General features: G+C 36.1%; 1 protein-coding gene and 1 non-coding gene across 3 annotated transcripts in view; both read left to right on the top strand.

Annotated features, from left to right (window-relative positions):
* The window catches only part of DNAJC13 (DnaJ heat shock protein family (Hsp40) member C13), a 125,178-nt gene that overhangs the window by 68,799 nt on the left and 31,785 nt on the right, over nucleotides 1-24,594 (top strand). For both annotated transcript variants that reach the window (XM_042902981.1, XM_042902982.1), the window contains 16 exons: nucleotides 2,304-2,366; nucleotides 3,431-3,532; nucleotides 5,209-5,313; nucleotides 6,127-6,329; nucleotides 7,413-7,497; nucleotides 10,133-10,287; nucleotides 10,742-10,787; nucleotides 12,842-12,996; nucleotides 14,342-14,543; nucleotides 15,846-15,961; nucleotides 16,991-17,069; nucleotides 18,689-18,824; nucleotides 20,239-20,423; nucleotides 20,872-20,946; nucleotides 22,590-22,709; nucleotides 23,922-24,101. In XM_042902981.1, the coding sequence (XP_042758915.1) occupies nucleotides 2,304-2,366; nucleotides 3,431-3,532; nucleotides 5,209-5,313; nucleotides 6,127-6,329; nucleotides 7,413-7,497; nucleotides 10,133-10,287; nucleotides 10,742-10,787; nucleotides 12,842-12,996; nucleotides 14,342-14,543; nucleotides 15,846-15,961; nucleotides 16,991-17,069; nucleotides 18,689-18,824; nucleotides 20,239-20,423; nucleotides 20,872-20,946; nucleotides 22,590-22,709; nucleotides 23,922-24,101 (2,007 nt within the window). The remainder of the gene's footprint in view (nucleotides 1-2,303; nucleotides 2,367-3,430; nucleotides 3,533-5,208; nucleotides 5,314-6,126; nucleotides 6,330-7,412; nucleotides 7,498-10,132; nucleotides 10,288-10,741; nucleotides 10,788-12,841; nucleotides 12,997-14,341; nucleotides 14,544-15,845; nucleotides 15,962-16,990; nucleotides 17,070-18,688; nucleotides 18,825-20,238; nucleotides 20,424-20,871; nucleotides 20,947-22,589; nucleotides 22,710-23,921; nucleotides 24,102-24,594) is intronic.
* Nucleotides 1,701-1,806, top strand: LOC122198953. Its single transcript, XR_006193241.1, has one exon. It is a non-coding gene; the product is annotated as a U6 spliceosomal RNA (small nuclear RNA).

Genomic DNA, 24,594 nt, shown 5'->3' with positions numbered 1-24,594 from the left:
AATAGGAAAATGACTAATAAATGGGTTAGTGTTTGTCCATTCAGTGAAGTATGGATGAGCTGGACAGGTGTGTAAAAGAAATAGTGACTCTTAGATTTGTGTGTATATTTGGTTTTCCACTTTGGAAAAAGTCTTAAATGATGCTAGCATACTAAATTTCAAAGTGTGAAGATAGTAAAACTTTTTAGAACTACAGTGGTAACCAAAAAAAGGGAACCTTGAGTTAGCACATTTTAGAAAGTTTGTCATTTGACACTTGAGCTTGGCTGGGGGAAAGAACATACTGATCCATTCATCTAGTGCAGCCCAAATTTGAGTGTTACCTACTTATTGCAGTATAAACACTTTGTTCTTTCATTTGTGCTTCTCTTTCTCTTACATTTAACCATTTAAATTTCAGTGAACTGCCTTTGCACCATTTTACCAATTTTTATTTAAAAATTTTTAATGTTTATTCATTTTTTGAGAGAGAATGAGAGAGCATAAATTGGGGAGGGGCAGAGAGAGAGGGAGGTGCAGAATCTGAAATAGGCTCCAGGCTCTGAGCTGTCAGCAAAGAGCCTGACGCGGGGCTCGAACTCACGGACCGCGAGATCATGACCTGAGTGGAAGTCAGACATTTGGCCTCCCGCGTGCCCCTATTTCACCAATTTTTAAATGGTTTTTATAATCAGTGCTTGTTATAGTTACCTTATGTGTCAGTCATGCTTTGTACATTAAGAAACTGATTCTGGATAAGGTTACAAAATGTACCTAGGAAATAACATAACCAGATGAAAAATCTTTCTTTGCTGTTCTACCAGTTTGTACTATTGAATTCCAATTCACTGTTACTCCAGTGAACCTGAGTATTTGTGGCATAGCATTTGTAATTTTAGGTAGATATATTTTTCCTTCTTGTTTTGTGTTCATCATGATGTGATTTATGTGACACATCATTAATCATTCTTTAGAATATTTACTTGAGAAGTATCATTTGGGCCAATTCTTTTTTTTTTTTTTTTTTTTTTAATTTACATCCAAACTAGTTAGCATATAGTGAAACAATGATTTCAGGAGTAGATTCCTTAGTGCCCTTACCTATTTAGCCCATCCCCTCCCTCCCATAACCCCTCCAGTAACCCTCAGTTTGTTCTCCATATTTATGAGTGTCATATTTTGTACCCCTCCCTGTTTTTATATTATTTTTGTGTCCCCTCCCTTATGTTCATCTGTTTTGTCTCATCTTAAAGTCCTCACATGAGTGAAGTCATATGCTTGTCTTTCTCTAATTTCACTTAGTGTAATACCCTTCAGTTCCATCCATGTAGTTGCAAATGGCAAGATTTCATTCTTTTTGATTGCCAAGTAATACTCCATTGTATATATATACCACATCTTCTTTATCCATTTATTCATCGATGGACATTTGGGCTCTTTCCATACTTTGGCTATTGTTGATTGTGCTGCTATAAACATGGGGTGCATGTGTCCCTTCGAAACAGCACACCTGTATCCCGGGGATAAATGCCTAGTAGTGCAATTGCTGGGTCGTAGGGTAGTTCTGTTTTTAGTTTTTTGAGGAACCTCCATACTGTTTTCCAGAGTGGCTGCACCAGTTTGCATTCACATCATTTGGGCCAATTCTTTTATTTATTTCATTTTTATATACATTCTTAAAGCTATATATCTGTTTTTGACTTTTAAAATAAATGCCTTCCATGCTAGCTTCGGCAGCACATATACTAAAATTGGAACGATACAGAGAAGATTAGCATGCCCCTGCGCAAGGATGACACGCAAATTCGTGAAGTGTTCCATATTTTTTAAAAACTGAGAACAAACTGAGGGTTGATGGGGGGGGAGGGAGGGGAGGGTGGGTGATGGGTATTGAGGAGGGCACCTTTTGGGATGAGCACTGGGTGTCGTATGGAAACTAATTTGACAATAAACTTCATATATTGAAAAAATAAAATAAATGCCTTCCTAGGGAAATTGGATAAGTTATATAAAATTGCAGAGAATGCAAGACATTGATGAATTACAGTCTTCTCTCATTTTCTTGATGTTTAAAAGATCTTATTTTGGGGCACCTGTGTTGCTCAGTTAGCCAAAGCATCTTGATCTCAGCTTAGGTTTTGATCTCAGGATCGTGATTTGAAGCCCTGCGTTGGGCTCCATGCTACGTGTAGAACCTACTTTAAAAAAAAAAAAAAAAAAGATGACACTATTTCTTATTGACTGTTGTTGATTTTGTCCAGTGATGATGATATCTTAATTTGTGTTTCTCTCACTTCTGACTAAATTCTCATTTATTTCATTAGTGCACAGACAAACTTGAACGAGATCGGTTGATCCTCTTCCTTAACAAGTTGATCCTTAATAAGGTGCAGTATCTTTGCCTAAATAAGCAATTATTTTCAAATAAATCACATAAGTATATAACAAAAAATAAATTATTACAGTTTGGGTTAATTATCCAGATGTGATTCTTTTCTTAGTTTCTCCTTTTAGATGAAAGGAGTGTGCTCTACCGGAGTGAAAATTTTTTGTCAGATATTCTCTGCACATTCTGTCCTACTCTTACAGATACTAAATAAATTAAGACTAATCAAATTCTGAATGAAGAATAATGAGGGATGAAATCATTATCCGATTATTCTTTAGGGACTCTTTAAGATTGGACTTTTAGTAAAACAAATGTTTGACATAAAATGGAAAGTTTCTAATTTATTCAGTGTTTATTTTGATGATAATTAATTTGAAGACATAAACTGAAGACTCCCATTAGCTCTTCACATTTTCTTTTTAAGACATTTTAATAGGCTCATACTGTTTCCAGCAAGAATTTATAGTTGTAAATATAGCATCAGTTCGCAATTATATGGTGTTGCGATGAAATCTGAGCAGATCTTTATATTTTAACTTGCTTAGTTTCAGTCTCATCTTTAGAAAATGATGCACATGTTTTAAAATGAAGTGTAATTAAGAAGTCTTAAGGAAATTTAAATTGTACCTTTCTAACTTGTAAGAAATTACCAGTTTTGCCTTAAGTTTACAAAAACAAACTGGAACGTTAAAAGGTTTTTTAATATACCATATTTTATTTCTGATTATAATCTGTTTATTAACAAAAATAACCTAGGAAAATGCAGGATACTTGGAGAACCAGAGAGTTTATCATGGGTGTTATTCCTGCTAGGCTTTATTTTTATTTTAATTTTCTCAGAATATGTTTAAGTAAAAATTCTTATGCGATCTCTTGGCCCTTTTCACATTTATCTAAATTCATGTTCCTCGAATTCATGTTCCTTAAATACTAAGTAGTATCAGTTGTAGGTCAGTCTTTCCAACGAGATTCTAAATATTTTCTTCTTTGGGAGTCTTGTAGGTAATAGTACCTATTTGGAAGAAACATTTTCAATTATGTAAAAGTGTCTTTGTCTTCCAGAGAAATGTTAAGGATCTCATGGATTCAAATGGAATTAGGATCCTTGTGGACTTGCTTACCCTTGCACATCTCCACGTAAGCCGAGCTACAGTACCACTGCAAGTATGTATGCTTATCTAGATTTTACAAGTTTAATAGTCTTTGAGTACAATTTAGGATCAAAAGAATCATAAAAATTTGACATGAAAACATGTCAGTATACATGGCCATGAACATAGCCAATAATTAAGATATCCAATAATTACGATAGAACTAATGCCTAAGATATTAGGTCACACACAAAAAGTTAAAATAACCATAAGAGCAGTCTAAAATGGACAGTGTTGATCCAGTTTTATTTTTCTTGTGTCTCTTGTCTTTTAAAGTAACGGTATTTCTAATGTGGCTTATTTTGAGGCAATGTGATCTTTAAGATTTAAACTGACTATCAGTTATGGAACTAGAACTTTTAGTTCTAGCCACTGAGAATATACTTTGTCTTTAGCAATCTGGAGCCCTTATTGAAACCAGCCAGTAAGAGGGTAGAGCTGCAAGTCTTTACTAAAAGGCCTTTTCTGACACCTAACTTGTACAAGAGACCTATACCTAGCTTGGTGATATTTATGGTGGTTTGTTTTTGTTTAATCTGGTTTGAGATATTCTGTCTTAGTTTTTGGCTGAATTGTGTACAAAAGTGCTATTTGATGAATATTTAGAATATGGCATTTTCTATTATCAGGGATAAATGCTAGTAATTGTAATGCATGTATAGCATTACAGTATACCAGGTACTATTCTTGTATACATGATATACCCACTCTTTAAAAAAATATTTAATGTTTATTTTTGAGAGAGCACGAGCAGGGGACGGGCAGAGAGAGAGAGGGAGACACAGAATCCAAAGCAGGCTCCAGGCTCTGAGCTGTCAGCACAGAGCCCGATGTGGGGCTCGAACCCCCAGACCATGAGATCATGACCTGATCCGAAGTTGGATGCTCAACCGACTGAGCCACCCAGGCGCCCCAATGATGTATCAACTCTTTAAATTCCATGACAGACCTCCCATTTTACAGATGAAGAAATTGTGGGACAGAGAAGCCAAGTGTATTGTCCAAAGTCATGCATTAAGAAACAGCCAGAGTTAGAATCTGGAAGTCTTTGCTCTTGACCACTTTGCTGTGCCTCTCTATATGAATCAAACCAAAAGTTAATAGGGTAGTTAAAACCTTGTTTTAATAAAATACACTAACTACATAAAATTTTTCTCTTAGGTTCTCATAAATATTGACCTATAAAATTATAAGTATCTGTAGCGAGGGTAGTAAATTGAAAGTGTTTAATAGTATTAAAAATTTTTGGTATTTTAACTCTTTGATCTTGGATGCTTATTGAAACTTTTAGTTGGATGAGTTTTTTCCCTCAAAAGAATTTAAGGATTTTCAGCATTGTGGTTTAAGGTTAACGTGTTTATTTATATAGTTATTTGTAATATTCTTTGCTACTAAAATGTTATTGTACTAAGAATTTATTAATGACCATAGGGAATGTAGATGTCTTTGAATTTAACTTCGATTGCCAAGTGAATTTAGGAAACCATTTATTTCAAATGCATATTAATAAGGAAATAGCTTTTTTGAACTACTAGGTCAGACATCTGATCCTTAACTCTGAAAAAGTCATGTGAAAGGTGATTTTCTAAAGGAATGTAAACCCAGGAAATTAGTACTGTGTTACTTTTTATGATATCTGGCCACTTAGATTTCTGCCTTGGAAAATAACTAAATCTTTTTAAAACTTAGAGCAATGTAATTGAAGCTGCTCCAGATATGAAAAGAGAGAGTGAAAAGGAATGGTACTTTGGCAATGCAGACAAAGAGAGGAGTGGCCCATATGGATTTCATGAGGTTTGTGTCTTAGAAGAACTTTTTGTGATGGTCTTAGTCTTTCTTATGCCCTGCTGCTTAGCAAACTTAGGGGTGTTGAAGATTGTTAAACTATGGTTTGAATTACTATCATTAGCTCCAACGGCTCTGCCATTCATTTTCCATATGAAGGATTAGATGGCTTGCAGTTCTAAAGAACCACACATACACACAGACATGCAGACACAGTCGTGTCTTCAAACCTTACTGTTTATGGGCCCTTGTTATGGAGGTGGCATTCAGATTTTTAATGAATTTTAAAATAATAATAGTTGCTACCTTAATAGTTATAAGGTATTATAATCTTTTAAGTATTAATAAGCTTTTTAAACTGTAACACTCTATTATGGAATGAACAGGTAAACTTTAATATGAAGTCTGAAATTCATTGAAAGTTGCCTGTGCAATCCAGGTATAATTTCCATCTTAACGTTTGCTGATACTTGATCTTGCCCTCCCAGGCTCAGTTGGAATTTAGCCAAACATAGTTTTATAGAAGACCAAGCCTTTAGCTTGTTTATATCTTGATCATTTTATCATCTGCCTACTGTTTGCATTCTTTCCAATGTTCTTTATGCTCTGCAGGTTGGCCAACTGTATGGTAATTTTCTTACATCAGTAACCTAATTCAGGTTCCTGAAGGCTTGTCAACAAAAGTTTGTTACTGTTTTTTTTTGATTGTACACTTGCAAGTAAATTCCCATAGTTCATGTATTTATCACAGAATAGAAGACATTAGCAAACTTCATTTTGCTTCATTCATGTTTGTAATAATGGTGCTTTCCATTCATTTAGATGCAAGAATTGTGGACCAAAGGAATGTTAAATGCAAAAACCAGATGCTGGGCTCAAGGCATGGATGGATGGCGACCACTTCAGGCAATACCTCAGCTTAAGTGGTGTCTGTTAGCCAGTGGACAGGCTGTACTAAATGAAACTGACCTTGCTACCCTTATATTGAACATGTTGATCACAATGTGTGGATATTTTCCAAGCAGGTAAAATGTAATTGAACATTTCCATGGTTAAGAGGTACTCTGAAATGTCTTGTTCTCTCCCAATGGGTGCTTCCTCAGTAACAACATGGGATTGGTCTGGTGATTTAGAGCAAAGATATTCCTTTTGTGACCTTGAGACAATGCTGCTGAGTTTTGGAGCTTTTGAAACAGAAGAAATAACTTGCAAATTATATTGATAAAGTAGCTAGAAAGTAACTTTCTCTGGGAGACTTCTCTGAAGCTACCAAATTGAGGCTTACTAGCTACACTCTGGCAACAGTAACAATTGTCACATTCATAGGAAGCAGACATGAACATTTGAAATAAATACACTGTAGTCCTAGACAGCGGTGAGTGCCACCAGCAGCTCTTCATCTGTCACGTTAGCCACTCCTGGTATAGAACTTGAGCCTAAGCCCACATCTTGCCCCAGGTCTTGTTCCACTTTATCAGTAAAGGTGAGAGTTTGTTATACAGTGATAATTATAACTGTTGCAGGGAATTTTTCTATCTTTATAAAATATTTGTATATGCATCATTTTGTTTATTACTGTACTAAGGATATTTTGTGATGGAAACTACAGAGGGACTATCAATTTTATAACACTTGAAGCTTTCATGGTTCCAATTCTCTTTAAAACTCAGATCACACTTGAAAGCATACAATTAGCATTTAGAAAAAATGTAGCATTAAAATTAAAGCTATACGTGGAAAATACTGAGAGTAGTTAAACTAAGGTTTAAATTTATGTAACAACGTTTGATATGCCCTTTGGGGGGAAATATCCTCTGACAGTGTGTTGGACAACACCAAGTTTAATCAATTAAATAATAAATAAGAGTCTCTGGCTCTTCTAGGGTACTGTTTTTCAAGGAAATCTTATGGAAGGAAATGAAGTCATATTAAGCAGCCAAATAGATTTAAACCAAAATACCTAATCATGTTCCCAGCTGTATGAGAGCTTAGTCTTCATTAACAAAAAAGTAAGGTAACATGCTTCATGCCTAGTAGAATGTCCTATGCTCTGCACATACAAATTTTAATAGATATATTAAATGCCGACCTTAGAAAATATTTTCTAGGGATCAAGATAATGCCATCATTCGGCCTCTACCCAGAGTGAAAAGACTGCTATCAGACAGCGCTTGCCTACCCCATATCATTCAGGTGAGTTACTTTATGTTATCAAATTAGAAACAGTATTTTAAGAATCATTCTCCCTTGTTCAATTTTATTATGAACACTAGTCTTTTTTTTTTTTTATTGTAGTCTATTCCATTTCCAAAAAGCCTCAACTTTGATTTACATTTAGTTTACTTCTAATTGAGTTGATATTCTGAATAAACTGTGGAAGATTGTGTATCCAAGAGCCTAAACATGGGAAGCCCCCAGAGTCCAGAATTATTTTCAGAAGGTTTTCTTTATTCGTTCTTAAAATCACACCATTGAAGTTAGGACTCTTGGGAAGCACACTGGTGGGCTGGAAATGGACATGTGCTGGGCTGTGTCTCAAGAAATAATCACAGCTGTCTTGCCAGTTTGCCTCAGTGTTTTGACTCTTTTCAGATAAATGTTTCCATGGACAGCAGCTGATCCAGTACATTCAGTTGGAATTATGCAGGATATACTAAAGTATCTTTTCTTCTTTTTTCCCCCCTCATTATTCTGCTGTTCTGGAATTAAGGTATCTCCAGATTAGCATTAAATCCAAATAAGTCAGGTCCCAGAGATTTCAGGTCAGTGCTTCCCTCCTGTCTATGGAGTGTCCTATTGTTAAATCTCATTTTTTATATTAACCACACATGATGTGACTTTAAAGTATATGCCAGTAACTTTGCTGTTTGTACATATCACTTAAACATTGATGTAAAATGGGAAAGGAGAATTAGTTTGTTTATTTTTACATTCATGGATAGGTAAGTAAGTGCCTGTGCAAGTCACTGATAATGAAAAAGAGTTCTGAAATACAGTGCTAGTACCCTATTGACTACCCACCCCACCCCCCACTGACTTCTGTTACTTAAGCATATCAGCATTGCAAAATTTGTATGCTTTTCTGTTGTGGACCGTTCTGTTTCAGTGCTTACATGAAAGAACACTGCAGTTCTTTCTTGTAACCCACCATCCACCCCAGCCTAGAGAACTGTGTGGCTGCTTATGTGAGGTAGAATGAAAAGAGGGATTTGCCTTCTCTTCTGGACATGTAGATAAAGGCCTAGAAAATCTACCTCTCCCAAGCATTATTTTCAAGAATCAGGGAACTGAAAAGAAAGAAGTGAATGCGAACATTGTTGAATTTCAGGCCAGGAAAGAATGACTGGGAAAAAAAAAAAAGATGTGGTTGGCATAACATGAAGCTTTCGAGGGGAAGAGTCTGTTTAAATTAACTAAAAAATCTCTAGTAATAGCTGAACAATTAAAATGACTCAGGAGAAGAATTTAATTTTTAACTCTAACTGCTCTTAATAGTGTATATATTTTATATATACTGAGTTCAAAAAATACTTTTAGAACATATTTTATTTTTCTTTAATTTCCTGTATTCTGGGAGACCTTACTCTTGCTAAACACAGGCAGCTATAGTAGTTTTCAGGAACACATTATCTACATCGGTTGGTACAGATTTCTGTACTTCATTTGACTTTAAGAGCACACCGGTTTTACCTTTTGATACAGCTTTGGAATTTTTAGAGTGTGTCTAAGATACAGTGAGTGAATGTGCTAGGTTTTCTGGTATAGTCATAATTTCAAATATTCTGAGTTTTTGCCTGCTTATTCCCATATTTTAATTAAAATGATGTCAAGTCTTGAGCTACGACTGCTACTAACACTAGGGAAAATCCTGTTACTGTATCTGTTTTTCCTTTGTAAAATATCTCATAGTACTAAATACTACATCAAAATACCTTGAGGAACAGATAAGACACCAGAACACAGAGAAATCTAGTTTACTAAAAGGCAAGACATACACCAGTTTAGTCTCCTGAGTCTGGAACTTTGACCTCCTAGTGTGAGTTAGTATTTACTCTTGTTATTTTTTTGTACTAGTAGCATTTGACCCAACACTGGGGATTCTTTGGAAATGTTTATAGAAAAGTGAAGTGCCACTTGTGTTAAGATAAGACTTAGAAGATTTCTTGATCAAATGTTTATTCATGGCAACTCTATATGATTTTCAAAAGCCCAGACTCCTTATGGTGGCCCCAGATATTCCCTTCAGTGTTACTAGCTCAAATTTTTTTTAGAGATCACGTCTCTTGGTACTTTCGGCCAGCAGTAAACGTACCACTAGTATTTGGTCACCCACGTTCCTTCTACTTGTACTTGTAGATTCATTTTTTAGTACTGCTAGTGTGCACTGATAGTTTTTCTCTGTTCCTTGAGTTCTCAAGTAGTCTCCAGGGAATTCTTCACATCCTGAAACTAACCCAAAGCATACCTACCTTTTTCTTTTTTATTTTGTCATTAACAAAGAAGCCCACCTAAGAAGATTCCTGCATAAGAAACGGTTTTATCTGTAATCATGACAGCATAGTTTCAGGCATCTTTGGGTCTTTTCTGAATAAGTTTTGAACAATTCTCAATATTTTACTATCTCTGCATTAAATGTTGTTAAATGAATTAATTTTCAAATCTGATGAGTCTGGTAGACAGTAGCTAATTAAATCCCACAGATTTTTATTTTGTAACTTATTACATATAAGAAAGTGTAACCTCAGCACATGAAGTACATAAGCCTGAAGTAAATGATGTTATTGCAAGTTTTTTATAATCCAGTAACAAAAACATTTTATTTTTTTAGCTACTGCTGACCTTTGACCCTATACTTGTTGAGAAGGTTGCGATTTTGTTATACCATATCATGCAAGATAACCCACAGTTACCTCGTCTTTATCTTAGTGGAGTATTTTTCTTTATCATGATGTATACAGGTTCCAATGTGCTTCCTGTTGCTCGGTAAGAACTTTAATGGTAATCTATTTAAAATTATTTCAAATGTACATGGACAGCTGTTTAACTATATGTCTGAGAATTTGGAAATTAGAATGGGGAAAATAATTATACCACTTTACCACATCTAACGTGAGAATTTATCACCATCTTTTATACAGTTTTAATATGTATTTAACATCACTATGTTCATATTGCACGTACAGTTTGACATTTTGCTTTTTTCTTCAAATTAGGTAATTTTTCGTATTATATATTCTTAATATGACCATCATTTAAAAATCTTTCTAATTCATTTAAGTTCTTGCCTTCATTAGAAATTAAACAATTTGGGAGTATGTATTTTTACAAGTTGCCTTTCATGGCTTTTATTTAAGTATTAAAAAATCTGATCTTTAGAAAACTAAGATTACTTAATTTAAATCAGTTCCTATGTCTGACAGGTAATTTCTTTTTCTAGATTTTTGAAGTATACACATACCAAACAGGCTTTCAAGTCTGAGGAGGTAAGCCAGATTAATTCATGTAACTTGACGCTGCATAAGCTATTTGGCACTAAACTGTCCTGAGCTGTGTATGTTTATTAGATTATAAGCACTTGAGGGCAGGTACTGTTTTACTCCTCTTTCACATTCCTTGTGGTACCTTGTACAGAGAAAGTCTAAGCTAATATTTTTTAATGAAAATAAATGTAGCCCATTAGAAATTGCAGATATGAATTATAACATGACCCTGCTGTGAATATAACTTGTTCCCGTTGTGTAAAACCTGGATTAATAACTTCCATAAATACCTCAGTATATATCTGAATCTCACACTCAGCTAAAATTCAGGAAAGACTTCATCCTTCTTTTTGTTCAGATCCTCAGGTGGCAGAAGTGCCAATTTCTTTTTTGAAGCTATTTAATTCTTCAGGTGCTCTCAAGTATCCTTGCCATTTTACTGGGGAAGAAAAATAGGAATCCAAAAAAAGCTAAGGTTCATCCAGATAGCTTTGACAACCTGAAACTTTATACCTATATTTTACAGAGGTATTTATTGTCAAAATATAACTGAAAGATGATTCAAATTTTGTTAGAGTTTTCACGGAGCATTGATTTTCAGATTTTATTGTGAGCAGAATAATAAACCAACAGCAGTCCACTGCTGAGGACACTAACCAAGGAATGTTATACCTCTTTGACAATGTGGTATAATGTCATGTTTTCTAGAGCAGCCAGGGAAGGCCTGAAAATAATCTAATAATATTAAAGTGATGCCCATGGCAGTATAATTTCTGCAGCTTTATACAAATAGAAAATGAGAATATAAAAAGAGTTTTAAAAAAATTAATGCGACCACCACGGTATAGCATTAGGCATCTTTTGGCATTTCTTTTTTTCCCCTTTTTTTCTGTGCAGTTATGCATATGGAATCTTTTTTTCAAATTTTTATAACAAAAATGATATATCATTTCACCTAACAGTATTTTGAATAATTACAGCAAAACTGTGTTTGTAACAGAACTCTGGATGCAAAAACTAACCAAATAATGGCTTTTTTATTTTATTTTTAATGTTTATTTTTGAGACAGACTGAACACGAGCAGGGGAGGGGCAAAGATAGAGGGACACACAGAATCTGAAGTAGGCTCCAGGCTCTGAACTGTCAGCATAGAGCCCAACATGGGGCTCAAACCCATGAACCTAAGCCAAAGTTAGATGCTTAACCAACTGAGCCACTCGGAGCCCCCCAAATAATGGTATTCTAAAGAACGAAACCACCAATTCTTTGTCCCAAAATTTAACGGATAGTGAATTTAGCAAAAAAGCCTGAAAGTATTTATCATCTAATTTGTCTTGGCACTAGGTGGTAAAACCGTGTCTGGGTTTTTTCTTCTGTCTCTTTGTCAGATCCTAGAGGAATAAAACATTCTCACTTTGCCTAGAAGGAAAAAAGAAAAGTATTTATAGTCCTTAGGATTTTATTTCCATCAGGTAAAGAAATGAGTTTTAAAATTTAGTATGATAAAGTATGATCATTCTCCTGACTCCCATTTGCCAGCCAGAGAATATGAAGTTCTTAATACAGTTAATTATAATTACCTTGAATAGATACTTTCCATCTAAATAGCCACACTTCCTGAGGACAGGCTTTTTAAGATGTCGATTTTCTGGACTTGACTTGTTTTTGAAAACAGAAGCAGTTACAGGTGAAAACTGCAACCAACAATGTAACACAGGAAAATTGATACAAGTCTTGGTGGCATCTCTCCTTGTGCTGTCCTTTACTATTGCATGTGGTCCAAGCAGATCCTCCTAAATAATGTCGGCAGCCCCTGACATCTGACAAGCTTAAGACTCTGCTGGAGGCCCAGATAGTGTTAATTCTACCTTGAACCTCATGCCAAAGCCAGTTAATACCAGACATCTTCCCCTTCACAATTTGCCATGTTTCCATCTAAATTTCCAGAACATAAAAGCAATTTGTTCTGGTTGTTTTCTTAAAATATTCCCTAACCCTCATTCATTTATTAGAAAATTGAACGGTAACTTTAGTGTTTTTGTATTTTGTTTTAAAGACAAAAGGACAAGATATTTTTCAGAGAAGTATACTTGGACACATCCTACCAGAAGCAATGGTTTGTTACTTAGAAAATTATGAGCCTGAAAAGTTTTCTGAGATTTTTCTGGGAGAATTTGATACTCCAGAAGCAATCTGGAGCAGTGAAATGAGGTAAATAGCCAACTGATTGTTTGTATTGTATACTCAGAATCCTTGCCTCTTGCCACCTGGTTTGACTTCTGTTAAAAGAACTGTTTTCACTAGTTACATAATCCAAGCTACAGTGATCATTGGTGCCAAATCAAGGGATGAGTTTGACGAGGCCATGAGCTTTTTTCTAATCTAACATGATTTGACAGAGTTACCGTTACCTTAATAGAGCTTTACATAAGGTTGATCCTATTACCACTGGTGATGCTTAAGTCAGTCTAGGGAACTGGTAGAATTTTAGGCAGTGTATGTAAGGAATATATAGGGATAAAATCAAGACACGCCTCCTTGGTATTTGGAAACAGAGCTGTCCCCCACTAAAGACTGTGCCCACATAGAATGGATCATACCAGAGATACCCCAATTCATTTTAGAATGAGGCCCTTAGCACATTTTGACCTTAATGTGGAAATTAACTTTCCTAAAGAATGCCCTTGAGGAGGAAAAGCCTTGGAAAACAAGAAAAAGTAGAGGCACAGAAGCAGACGTCAGCATCCAGACAGGCTGTGTCTAGAAAAAGACTGCACACTTCATAGGTCCAGTATCAAGGCAACCACTATTGTGGAGAACCCCTCAGTCCTCTTAGTTGGATGGCGGTTGATCTGAGTCTGTTATTCACTCCCTTGGCTGACTTCACACTCACAGTGCCACTTGCTGGTTATCATTTGGGTTGTCAGGTAGGTTGACCCGTAGACTTGGCATGTGCTAGTCAACAATGTATTCTGTGTGACAATCATGCTTTTCATTGGGAACAAATGTATAGGAATATAAAGAAGTTTACAACACAACTTTTCTATGGAATATTTTTCTCCTGAGATTGGTTGATATAAGTCCCTGTCTAAAAGATATAGCTGTCTGTATACTAATCTGATCAAATTTCTGCTGAACTGAGAGCCAGACACCAGATTGTTAATTTTAATAAATACTGTGTAGTGAGCTTCTTTGAGGTGCTAGTAAACTTAGTCCCCTGGTTATGCCTTCATGTGTTGCATGAAGTATGCAAATTCAATACCATTTGACCTTCTAATGACTGATTTTTGGAAGGACTGGGGATATCAGCCTTTTGCTCTATGCTTGTCCTTATAGATAAGTATTATAAATAAGTTTATATCCATTGAGACTTTTTACATAACAAGTATGGAATATTCTCAGTAACATTCTTATAAACACACATTTTAGGCCAATAATTGAGTTACTCTAAAGAAGATCCACGTAAATATTGTGCATGATTACCTGTCTTAACCTTTTTTTTTTTTTTTTAATAAAATAATCCTTTCATAATGCTTGGAGAGTTTTCTAATTGTAGACGCCTCATGATAGAGAAGATTGCTGCCCATCTTGCTGATTTCACACCACGTCTTCAGAGTAACACAAGAGCACTTTATCAATATTGTCCCATCCCAGTAATCAACTATCCACAACTAGAAAATGAACTATTTTGTAATATTTATTACCTCAAACAACTTTGCGATACACTCCGGTTTCCAGATTGGCCCATTAAAGATCCGGTAAGTCAGTAGGTTAATTTGTGCCTTCTCAAACTGTAAACATAGCTTCTAATCACTCCTGGGTATTTATTTCTTCTCTGATAAGGATAATAGCTTCCTTAAATGTTCCCTCTTATTTAAGGACTGTGTACCTCTGAGTGTAATGTAATATATTTGGATAAATCCCAAATATAGAAGCTTGTCTTTATAGCATATTGAGTAAGCTCGCAGATGTTGGAATTAGGCAGTCTGGGATTGAGTCTCAGTTTGGCCATTAGTAGGTGTATTTAACATTGCTTGATTTCTCTAAGCCTCCGTTACAGTAACAGTACTACTACTACTAATAGCAACTATCTCATGTGGTTGGGAAGATTGAGAATTCATATGAAAAATAGCATGATTCCTGGCACACATAGGAGGCAGTAAGTGGGACCTACTATTTTATATAGTAGCCTGTCCACAGTGCCCTTGGGAACCCTCCAACTTGAGCCCTTGGATATCTGCTGGAAGCCTGGAATAAAGTGGGCCTGGGTGCCCCTGTTGGTTTTTTAGTATAGCAGTGGTTATACCATTATCCTTACCATCAAAAGATTTCAGAACAGTTGCCATCTTAGGCATTGCCTCTTTATTGTGACCAGATAAAGACAGCTGTCTCTGCTACCTGTTACGGATTCAGCATGAAATAGAAAAGTATGGGCTTTTTAGTCAGACTTAGGTTTGAATCCAGTTCTACCACTTACTAAGTGGGAAACATGGTGCTATCTCAAAGAATCTGAATGGTTTCATGTATTATTGAAATTTTGTACAAGAATTAAGTCTGCTACAGTCTGTAAAGCATCTAGCTCCTTGGCATAAATGCATGCAGTAAATATTGGCTTTCTTCTTCTGACCTGCTACCCAGACTCTCTTGGTTTTACTTACTGTCTCTTAGATTTGTTTGAATGTCAGCTTACCGGTAATTACATTAGATCACTTTGAGAAGCATGTAACCATATACTGCTTTCTTTCCTACTGCAATGTATCCACTAATTTCAAAGTTTTCGGTGCTTTCTGAACATTTCTTTTAACAATTAAAAGTAAAGACAGAAATTGTCAGAGAATAAAAATACCACATAAGAAAAAGAGAGGAATGTAGCCCTGTAGCAGATACCCTGCTACTTATTTAGCAGTGACTTTGGTTATGTGTATTTCAGAAAACCGTAATAGTTGGATAGCCCAGAAATGTCAGTTTAAATACAGCACAAGAATTCTGTAATTTATAATTACATTCTGAAATAGTTTTACTTTCACAAAAGATATAAATTTTAATCCTCTGTCTTTAAGGTTAAGCTTCTAAAAGATACTCTTGATGCCTGGAAGAAGGAAGTTGAAAAGAAGCCACCTACAATGTCAATAGATGATGCTTATGAAGTGCTTAATCTCCCTCAAGGACAGGGCCCGTGAGTTATTTTCAGTATTGTAATAGTAAAAGTTTGCCTTGCCTTAGAATATTAATATCAAAGACTGAGTTATTAAACAACGGTTTTTACATTTTTTTTTGCCTATTCTTTGATATGTATACACCTGTGGGAATAACCATATGGAAATGTATCCATGTGATCATCATTTATTACAAATTTGTTAGAATTAACATTTTTCTGTCTTGCTGGTACAGGTTTTGCTCTCTATTAACTGAAATAATGTAAAACACCTGGCACTGTACCTGCCACATGGTCATCACTCATACACTCATCTTCCCCCTTCCTCCTACTATTTGTGTTACACGTGAGGAATAGATTTGGTAGCAATATATCTAGGACGCTAAGATGTATAGGAAAGAGTGTGCATTTACTTCATTAATATATAAGTGAACTTTTTATAGTAGAATAGATAATATTAGAGAAAAGTGGCTTAAAAGACATTTTCTTAAGTCTGATTTTATACATTTTATACATTTTTGGCAAGGCTGATAGTCAATATTACTTAAAATTATAGAGTTTGAAGTGACAGTTCGAAAAATTGGAAAAAAATTTTCTTAGTTCTTCAAATACAGTTTTGTGATTTGAAGTGAATGATAACCTTCCATAGGGAACATTGAGGTTTTATCTTTTGTATGTAAAGAATACTCTTCGGGCGTCTTGGTGGCTCAGTTGAATGTCCAATTTCAGCTCAGGTCGTGATCTTGCGGTTCATGAGTTCAAGCCCCTCATTGGGCTCCCTGCTGTCACCACAGAGCCCACTTTGGATCTTCTGCCTCTTTGTTCTCCCCCTCCACTGTTTGCACACATGTGCTGTCCCTCTTCCTCTCTCCCCAAAATAAATAAACATTAAAAAAAAATTCTTACTTGAATCTTACTGGGTTTAATTTGATGCCTAATATGTGATCATATATAATAAAAGTAAGATTCTTACAGTATCATTTTAAATGATTATATAAATTTTTTTCTTGTACCTTACTCTGTTCATAAAATAATTTTGCTATTTAACAGGCATGATGAGAGCAAGATTAGAAAAGCTTACTTCAGACTTGCACAGAAGTACCACCCTGATAAGAATCCAGAAGGGAGGGTATGTACTACCTTTGGAATTAGGACTTTTGGGTTGACTTCCTTTTGCTCTATTAATGTTTTAGGTGGAGAAAAGGTATATTCACTCTCTGTGCTCGTGCCCGCCTCGTAATGCCCAGTGTATGTTACATTAACCTGTGGCCCATATGCCCCTGGTTTGTGCATGAATGGTCCTCCCTCAGTTTACCAGAAGGACTGCCCTTATACTAGTAACTAGTGGATATTTTCTCATGTCTAAGAATTAAGTCTAATGGGCAGTCACATGAGTAATTGAATGTTAAGAATGTGGATGAATGTAATTAATTTGTAGGTGAAGTTATGGCCATCTGAATTGCTTTGGGTGATTTTTTTTTTTCTAATGACATTCAACTTCATATTGTTCTAACTGAAAAAATAGAAAATTTGGATCAGGCTTAAAAGTTACCTGGTGGTGGTATTCCCTGATCCTGCCTCTTCAGCTTCCTACTAAAATGCCAAGAAAGATTACATAAAAGATGAAATCACACAGTATGATTTCTATAACTACGACTGATAGCTTATTGATAGAAACTTGGAGTAATTTCCACTGATTTCAAGGTTAATATTTTTTTAATTAAAGACAGACATTACTCCTGAATGGGAAGACTTTGTATTGAAAAGATACTGCTGGGATGCCCAGGTGGCTCAGTCGGTTGAGCATCTGACTTCAGCTCGGGTCATGATCTCACAGTTCATGGGTTCAAGCCTCCCATCAGGCTCTGTGCTGGCAGCTCAGAGCCTGGAGCCTGCTTCTAATTCTGTGTCTACCTCTCTGGTTCCCCCTCCCCTGTTCACACTCTGTGTCTGTCTGTCAGTCTCTCTCTCTCTCTTGCTCTCAAAAATAAATAAACATTTAAAAAAAATTTTTTTTTAAAAAAGAAAAGATACTGCTTTTATATGTTTAAGACATTTTAAATCAAAAGTCTGGGATTTTTTGAGAAATGTGTAGCAATTCAGATTCATCTGGGAGAGAAAACAGTCAAGATAGGAAGAAATATTTAAATCAGTATTAAATTGCTAGACTTAATACCAGATGTTGAAATACTCTATAAAGCTATGGTAGTAAAACAATATGACACACAAGAATCAGCATGTAGATCAAGGAACATAATATGGTGTTGTAATTTAAGACATGGATTTAGGAGTCAGACCTGGGTGTAAGTCTTAGCCCATCACCAGTTGACTTTGTGACCCTAGATGAGGATATAACTGTTCACACTTCATATGGATGTTTGGAGGATTAAATGAGATAATGTTTGTAATGCATATTTAGTACAATGCCTGCTGCAGTACTCCATAAACAGCTCTTACTATTTTTATAATAGCTCAGAAACTGTCTTTATGAGTTCAATATGATATATATGGTATAAACCAAGTGAAGAAGAATTTTTTAGTAATGGTATTAAGGTCAGTAAATAGCTATTTGGCGGCGGGGGAAGGGGGGGAGGTTTCACCTTGAGTGTACCAGCTAGATTACAATTGGAATGAATTCCTTAATGGAAAAAACAAAATAATAACTAAGAAGTTATTGGTAAAATACAGACCAGCTGTTTGGTTTGAGATCTTCCACACTAAAAGTTAATTATGTTTGGTCATATACAGGATATGTTTGAAAAAGTAAATAAAGCATATGAATTTTTATGTACCAAATCAGCAAAAATAGTGGATGGGCCAGATCCAGAGAACATAATTTTAATTTTGAAAACACAGAGCATCCTCTTCAACCGTCATAAAGAAGGTAAGGCTTGTGTTATTTTCAAATTCTAATTTACCTTCCAGCTGATACCTACCATGTTACTTGTTTCTACAGTATATTTTAATAGATTTAGAGTTATTATTGCATAAGATTCTTAGAATTGCATTTTAGAGTAAAAGAGTAGTTTTCTATTGGAAGGGCCAAAATGTTGTTTGTTTTTATACTTTCCACTTCTTACCTATGTTTTTTAGTATTTTGCATTTCCAGCAAGTTTTTGTTACTCCTTCTGGAAGGACGTTAGCTTTTTGTGCCTGTTCATAACTTTAAAAGCTTCTAAAGAATGGTCTGGTCTTTAAAACCAATAGAAACTTGTCATGTGATCATATACTTTTCTCATACTTCTCATTTCCTATGGTAGCTCTCAAAACCCTCTGATCCTATGGGATAGTTTGTAAACCATGATTGTAGAATAAATAGGTATGATTTCACAGTACAAGGTTATTGGGAATTCCCAGCATGTTTGCAGTGCCATTTGCTGTTAACAATAACCAGAAAGCCAGGAAAGTGAAAACTTTAAAGGCTTTGTTGGGGATGGGAAGTTAGTTTCAAGACTGCAGGTGTCCTTTGGCTTTGGAACTGAACTTGGCTTGAAGCCAAGAGTTAGAGACCCATTTGCTCTGTAGGATGATGTTGGGAGAGAAGGAAGAGAGGACAGTGGGGATTTGAGATAAGCAGGACTGTTGGGTAATTGAAGACAAGTGGGATTGCAGTTTTAGTATTACATGGGACAGCATGGGGATCTAGCAGTTTGAGAGCAGTGACTAATTCACTTTTGCATATGAATTGAACAGAACACATTTGTAAAGCATTTAGTTACATGGCATTTACCACTAATCAAAATGACTGTAAACAAGTCTTTCAAACCATTGGTTACATTTTAATGGCTAATAACTATATTAGAGTTGCACTTGTGGCTCACCATTGGTTTATTACCAAGGTCATAATGTTTTTTCAGGCTGCACCTCCCACTTTTCCCAAAGGGGATTTATAAATAAGTTCTGGTGTGGGGTCCTGATCTGTCTGTGCTGTCTGTGGTCACATGAAAAGTTACACAGATTCCGTGGACAATGCAGAAAGTAGATATTTTGCAAAGGATCAAAACCACTACATACTTAAGTTTAGTAAAGTTTAATCTACCAGAAAATAATCTTTTTGGGGGCAGAAAAATTTTAGAGAAATCAGCCAAACAAGTATGCTAGAAAAGGAAAGATCCAAGGGATTTATACTAGGTTTAATTTCTTTTTATGAACTAGAATTAGGAGACATTTAAGATGTTAAATATTTTGTCATTTTTTTTTAAGGGAACACAATTGAACATAGTGTCAGAATTAAAACTATGACAATCAATTTTTGTTTTGCTTACTGTTTTCCCAACACTAACTTTTGATTATTTCAGATTTACAGCCTTATAAATATGCAGGATATCCCATGCTAATTAGGACTATAACAATGGAGACTTCAGATGACCTCCTGTTCTCAAAAGAATCACCATTGTTGCCTGCTGCTACAGAGCTAGCTTTCCATACTGTCAACTGCTCGGCCCTCAATGCTGAAGAGCTCAGGAGGGAGAATGGAATTGAGGTAATATGGGATGACCTCTGTCCTTCTTTCTCTTCAAGCTAGTTGAGGCACATTGTATGACTTTTGGCAATAGAGAATTCACCAAGTACAAGTACAATTGATGGAATTTCTTACCTTAATTTATTCCACCAAATAACATGTTATGTTCTCCATATTCTAGCATTAAAATTAAAGGTAGAAATGGAGCTTTATTTCATAATGTGAATTGGAAAGTATTTGATTCAAAATTGATACCCTTAACTGCTCACAAAATAGCTTATTGGGAATGTTAAAAAAAAACAAAAAACTTCTAGGGATCTTTTACTTGTTTAACAAATGTTAATTGAGCAAACATTTATTTACCAAGTATCTAACATTAAAAGGTTGTTAATATTTTATTCCTACCAGAAAAGACTTTTCAGACTTCAAGTCAAAATGGGGAATTAATGGATAACTTCTTTCTCTTCAGGTGTTACAGGAGGCATTTAGTCGCTGTGTGGCTGTCTTGAATCGTTCTAGTAAACCAAGTGACATGTCAGTACAGGTGAGGCTAAAATGTGTGGTTCCAAGACAGTTACACTAGACCAGTAGTAATTGAAACTTGAACTTCTATGAGAATCACTTGGAGGGCTCATGAAAACGTGGGTGGCTGACCCCTACTTGGGCTGCTGCCCATAGTTTCTGATTCAGTGGTTCTGGGGTAGAGGACTGAATATGCTTTTAACAAATTCTCAGGTGATACTGAGGCTATTGGTTTTTTTATCACACTTAGGTACTACACTAAATCACGTGGACTCTAGTGGCTTGATTTTTTTTTTCCTTAGAGAATAGTATGATGAACTCTTATATCCCCACCATCCACTTACAAACATTTGTCATTTTGCCATTCTTTTTTCACTTATCATCTGCCCCTTCCGTAAGTTCCTTCTCTACCTCCCTCTCCCATCTCTAGTCATGTTTTTCCAGTTGTATTGAGAAGCAGTTGGCATACATCATTGTATTAATTTAAGGCACATTGCATGATGCTTTGATTTACATATACTGTGAAATGATTACCACAGGTTCACCTAACATTTGTCATCTTAGATATAACAATCCATCACTATAGTTTGGTTTTTTTCTGTTAAGGTTATGATTGAACTTGTTGAGAGAAAAATCCATCAGGAATTCATTAAGATCATTGTAGAATGCATCTTTTTGTGTGGTCCTTTTTATGCCAGCAAATTTTAGAATATAAAACAAACAAGTACAGGGTGCCTGGGTGGTGGCTCAGTTGATTAAGCATCTGACTTCGGCTCAGGTCATGATCTCGTGGTTGGTGGGTTTGAGCCCCATGTTGGGGTCTGTGCTAACAGCTCAGACCCCAGAGCCTGCTTCAGATTCTGTGTCCCCTTCTCTCTCAGCCCCTCCCCCATTCACATCTGATTCATATTCTCTCTCTCTCTCTCTCTCTCAAAAATAAATATAAACACTTAAATGAGTACAAGCTTTTTAGTTTCATACTTTATTTTGAAGTGTGGTAAATAAGTAGAATTGTTCTGCAATGTTAATAAGTTGGACAAAAATACCTTAACCGGAGGTTGGCAGACCTCTTTTTATAAAGGGCCAGAGAGTAAATAAATATTTTTGTCAGGCTATTTACAGTCTCTCTTGCATATTTGTGTGTGTGTGTGTGTGTGTGTGTGTGTGTTAACAACCTTTAAAAATGTAAAACTGGGGTGCCTGGGTGGCTCAGTCAGTTACGCATCCAGCTCTTGGTTTTGGTTCAGGTCATAATCTCATGGTTCATGAGTTCAAGCCCCATATCGGGCTCTGCGCCGATATGGCAGTGCAGAGCCTGATTGGGGGTTCTCTCTCTCCCCTCTTTATCTGCCCCTACCCCACTTAAACTCTTTTTGAGAAAAAGTAAAAACCATTCTTAGCTCCCTGGCCATACAAAAATGAACCAGGGCCAATTTGGCCCATGCACTGCAGTAGCCATGGTTTGCCCACCCTGCATATAGAGGAAATCTTAGCCAGAATTACTAGTGATTCAGTAGAAATGTTCTTTTTAAATTTGGAGCATCATACATAGCATTAAGCATTATTCATGAATCTCTGCTGACTTGATTTCTGGTGTCTTAAGTAAGGAATGTGCACGTGAACCTTTTTTTGGTTTTTGTTTTTGCTCTGTTGTGTTGCATGCAGGTGTGTGGACACATAAGCAAATGCTACAGTGTGGCCGCTCAGTTTGAAGAATGCCGAGAGAAGATCACGGAAATGCCTGGCATCATCAAGGATCTCTGTCGGGTGCTATATTTTGGCAAGGTAGAGTTCATTTTTAATGCTTTCTAGATGCAGTAGGCAATGGGTGTTCTTGTCACATAGCCAGTCCCCAATTTATACATAAGCTGTTTTCCCAAAATTGTTTTTATGTGCATTATTTGGATCTCTAAAATCATTTTTCACAGAACCCTTGGTGTAAATGGAGACTTTAGTTCCTATGGTGGCCCATAAGAAATAAGACTAAAGTGACATGTAAAGGGAAGTGGGTCTCATCTGAACATTGGAAGAGAGGCAGAGAAGAAATGAGAGACTAGAGTAAATGAATCTAATGCAAGTAAAGGACCATGTAACAATCAAGTCACTGGTGGGAAGGGCTTTGGGTTGCTGAGAAGTTAATATTTCCTCCAAATCCTGTACTGCTGAGGCAAACTAGGCAGTTTGCCTAGTTTGAGGCAAACTAGTTAGCCTCAAACTAGGGTAGGTGAAGTAGGTGACTGGGAAGGAGAGAGAGCTTTCTTAGATAACTGGATGGAGTGAGTTCTGTTGGAATTGAATAGGATTGGGGTGCCGATCCTGGACTAAGTTATCTAGAGTTAATAAATCTGATGAAAATCTCTTAAATATATTTACATGATGTCCTTCGAAGTGTTTAATAAGAATACAAACTCTGATATAAAGAAGTAAATCCATACACCTGCACTAAAGATATTTCTGATACAGTTAAGGCCCTAGCATGTGAGTTGTAATGCCTTATCACTATTTTTAAAAATTAGAATACAGGGGCGCCTGGGTGGCGCAGTCGGTTGGGCGTCCGACTTCAGCCAGGTCACGATCTCGCGGTCCGTGAGTTCGAGCCCTGCGTCGGGCTCTGGGCTGATGGCTCAGAGCCTGGAGCCTGTTTCCGATTCTGTGTCTCCCTCTGTCTCTGTCCCTCCCCCGTTCATGCTCTGTCTCTCTCTGTCCCAAAAATAAATAAATAAATGTTGAAAGAAAAAAAAAAAATTAAAAATTAGAATACAAAATACGGAGAAAACTAGATTTCCGAATCTTTGAGCACTGCCTCGAAAACAATTCAGGGTCACTTTTAATTTTAGACTTTAAAGGATATTGGATTCAGATTTAAATTGGAATTGAAAATACAAGAGAGGTGAACATTTTGCGCAGTAAGATGGCTAGCTTGACGTACATTCATAACCAATTTCTCTTGGGAGCTTTTTTTTTTTTTTTTTAATTTCATTATTCTTAATCTCTCAGAGTATTCCACGGGTGGCCGCTCTTGGAGTAGAGTGTGTCAGTTCCTTTGCTGTTGATTTCTGGCTACAGACACACCTATTTCAGGCTGGAATTTTGTGGCATCTGCTTGGTTATCTATTTAATTATGACTACACGCTAGAAGAGAGTGGCATTCAGAAAAGCGAAGAAACAAATCAGCAGGTAACCTTCACACTGCTTTAGTCTTGAATTTAAACCCAAACCATAGGTTAGTGCTGAATAATGCAAAGCAAAGGTCTAGCTATACAGAGCCCCAGACATGAACTGTTTTTCTGGATAACTAAATTTATAGCTCTTAAAGTCCCAGAACTTATTTTATCTTAACCATTTATGCTATGAGGATTCAAGGGGAGGGAATTTATAGTAGCATATACTGCACATAACTTAATCTTTTCTATTACCTAGAATCATTTTTATGATTGCAAAATTATGGTTGTATATCACAGAGAAATACAATGGTGCTGTTGGGGCTAGCTCCCCCAGGCACTTGAATACTTAACCTCATTTCCTTGAATATTTTTTCTGTCTCCTTTTTTAGTCACTCACCTTCATTACGTTGTTAGTGTGTTCCTCTAGCAGGCAAGTCTGCCTACCTCTACTGTACTCCCCACCCTACCCCCAAATGTACTTCTTCCAGTTATCTATAAGATGGTGT

Source organism: Panthera leo, chromosome C2 (genome assembly GCF_018350215.1).
Source record: "Panthera leo isolate Ple1 chromosome C2, P.leo_Ple1_pat1.1, whole genome shotgun sequence".
NCBI lineage: Eukaryota > Metazoa > Chordata > Mammalia > Carnivora > Felidae > Panthera > Panthera leo.
This window is presented reverse-complemented; position numbering and strand designations above follow the sequence as displayed.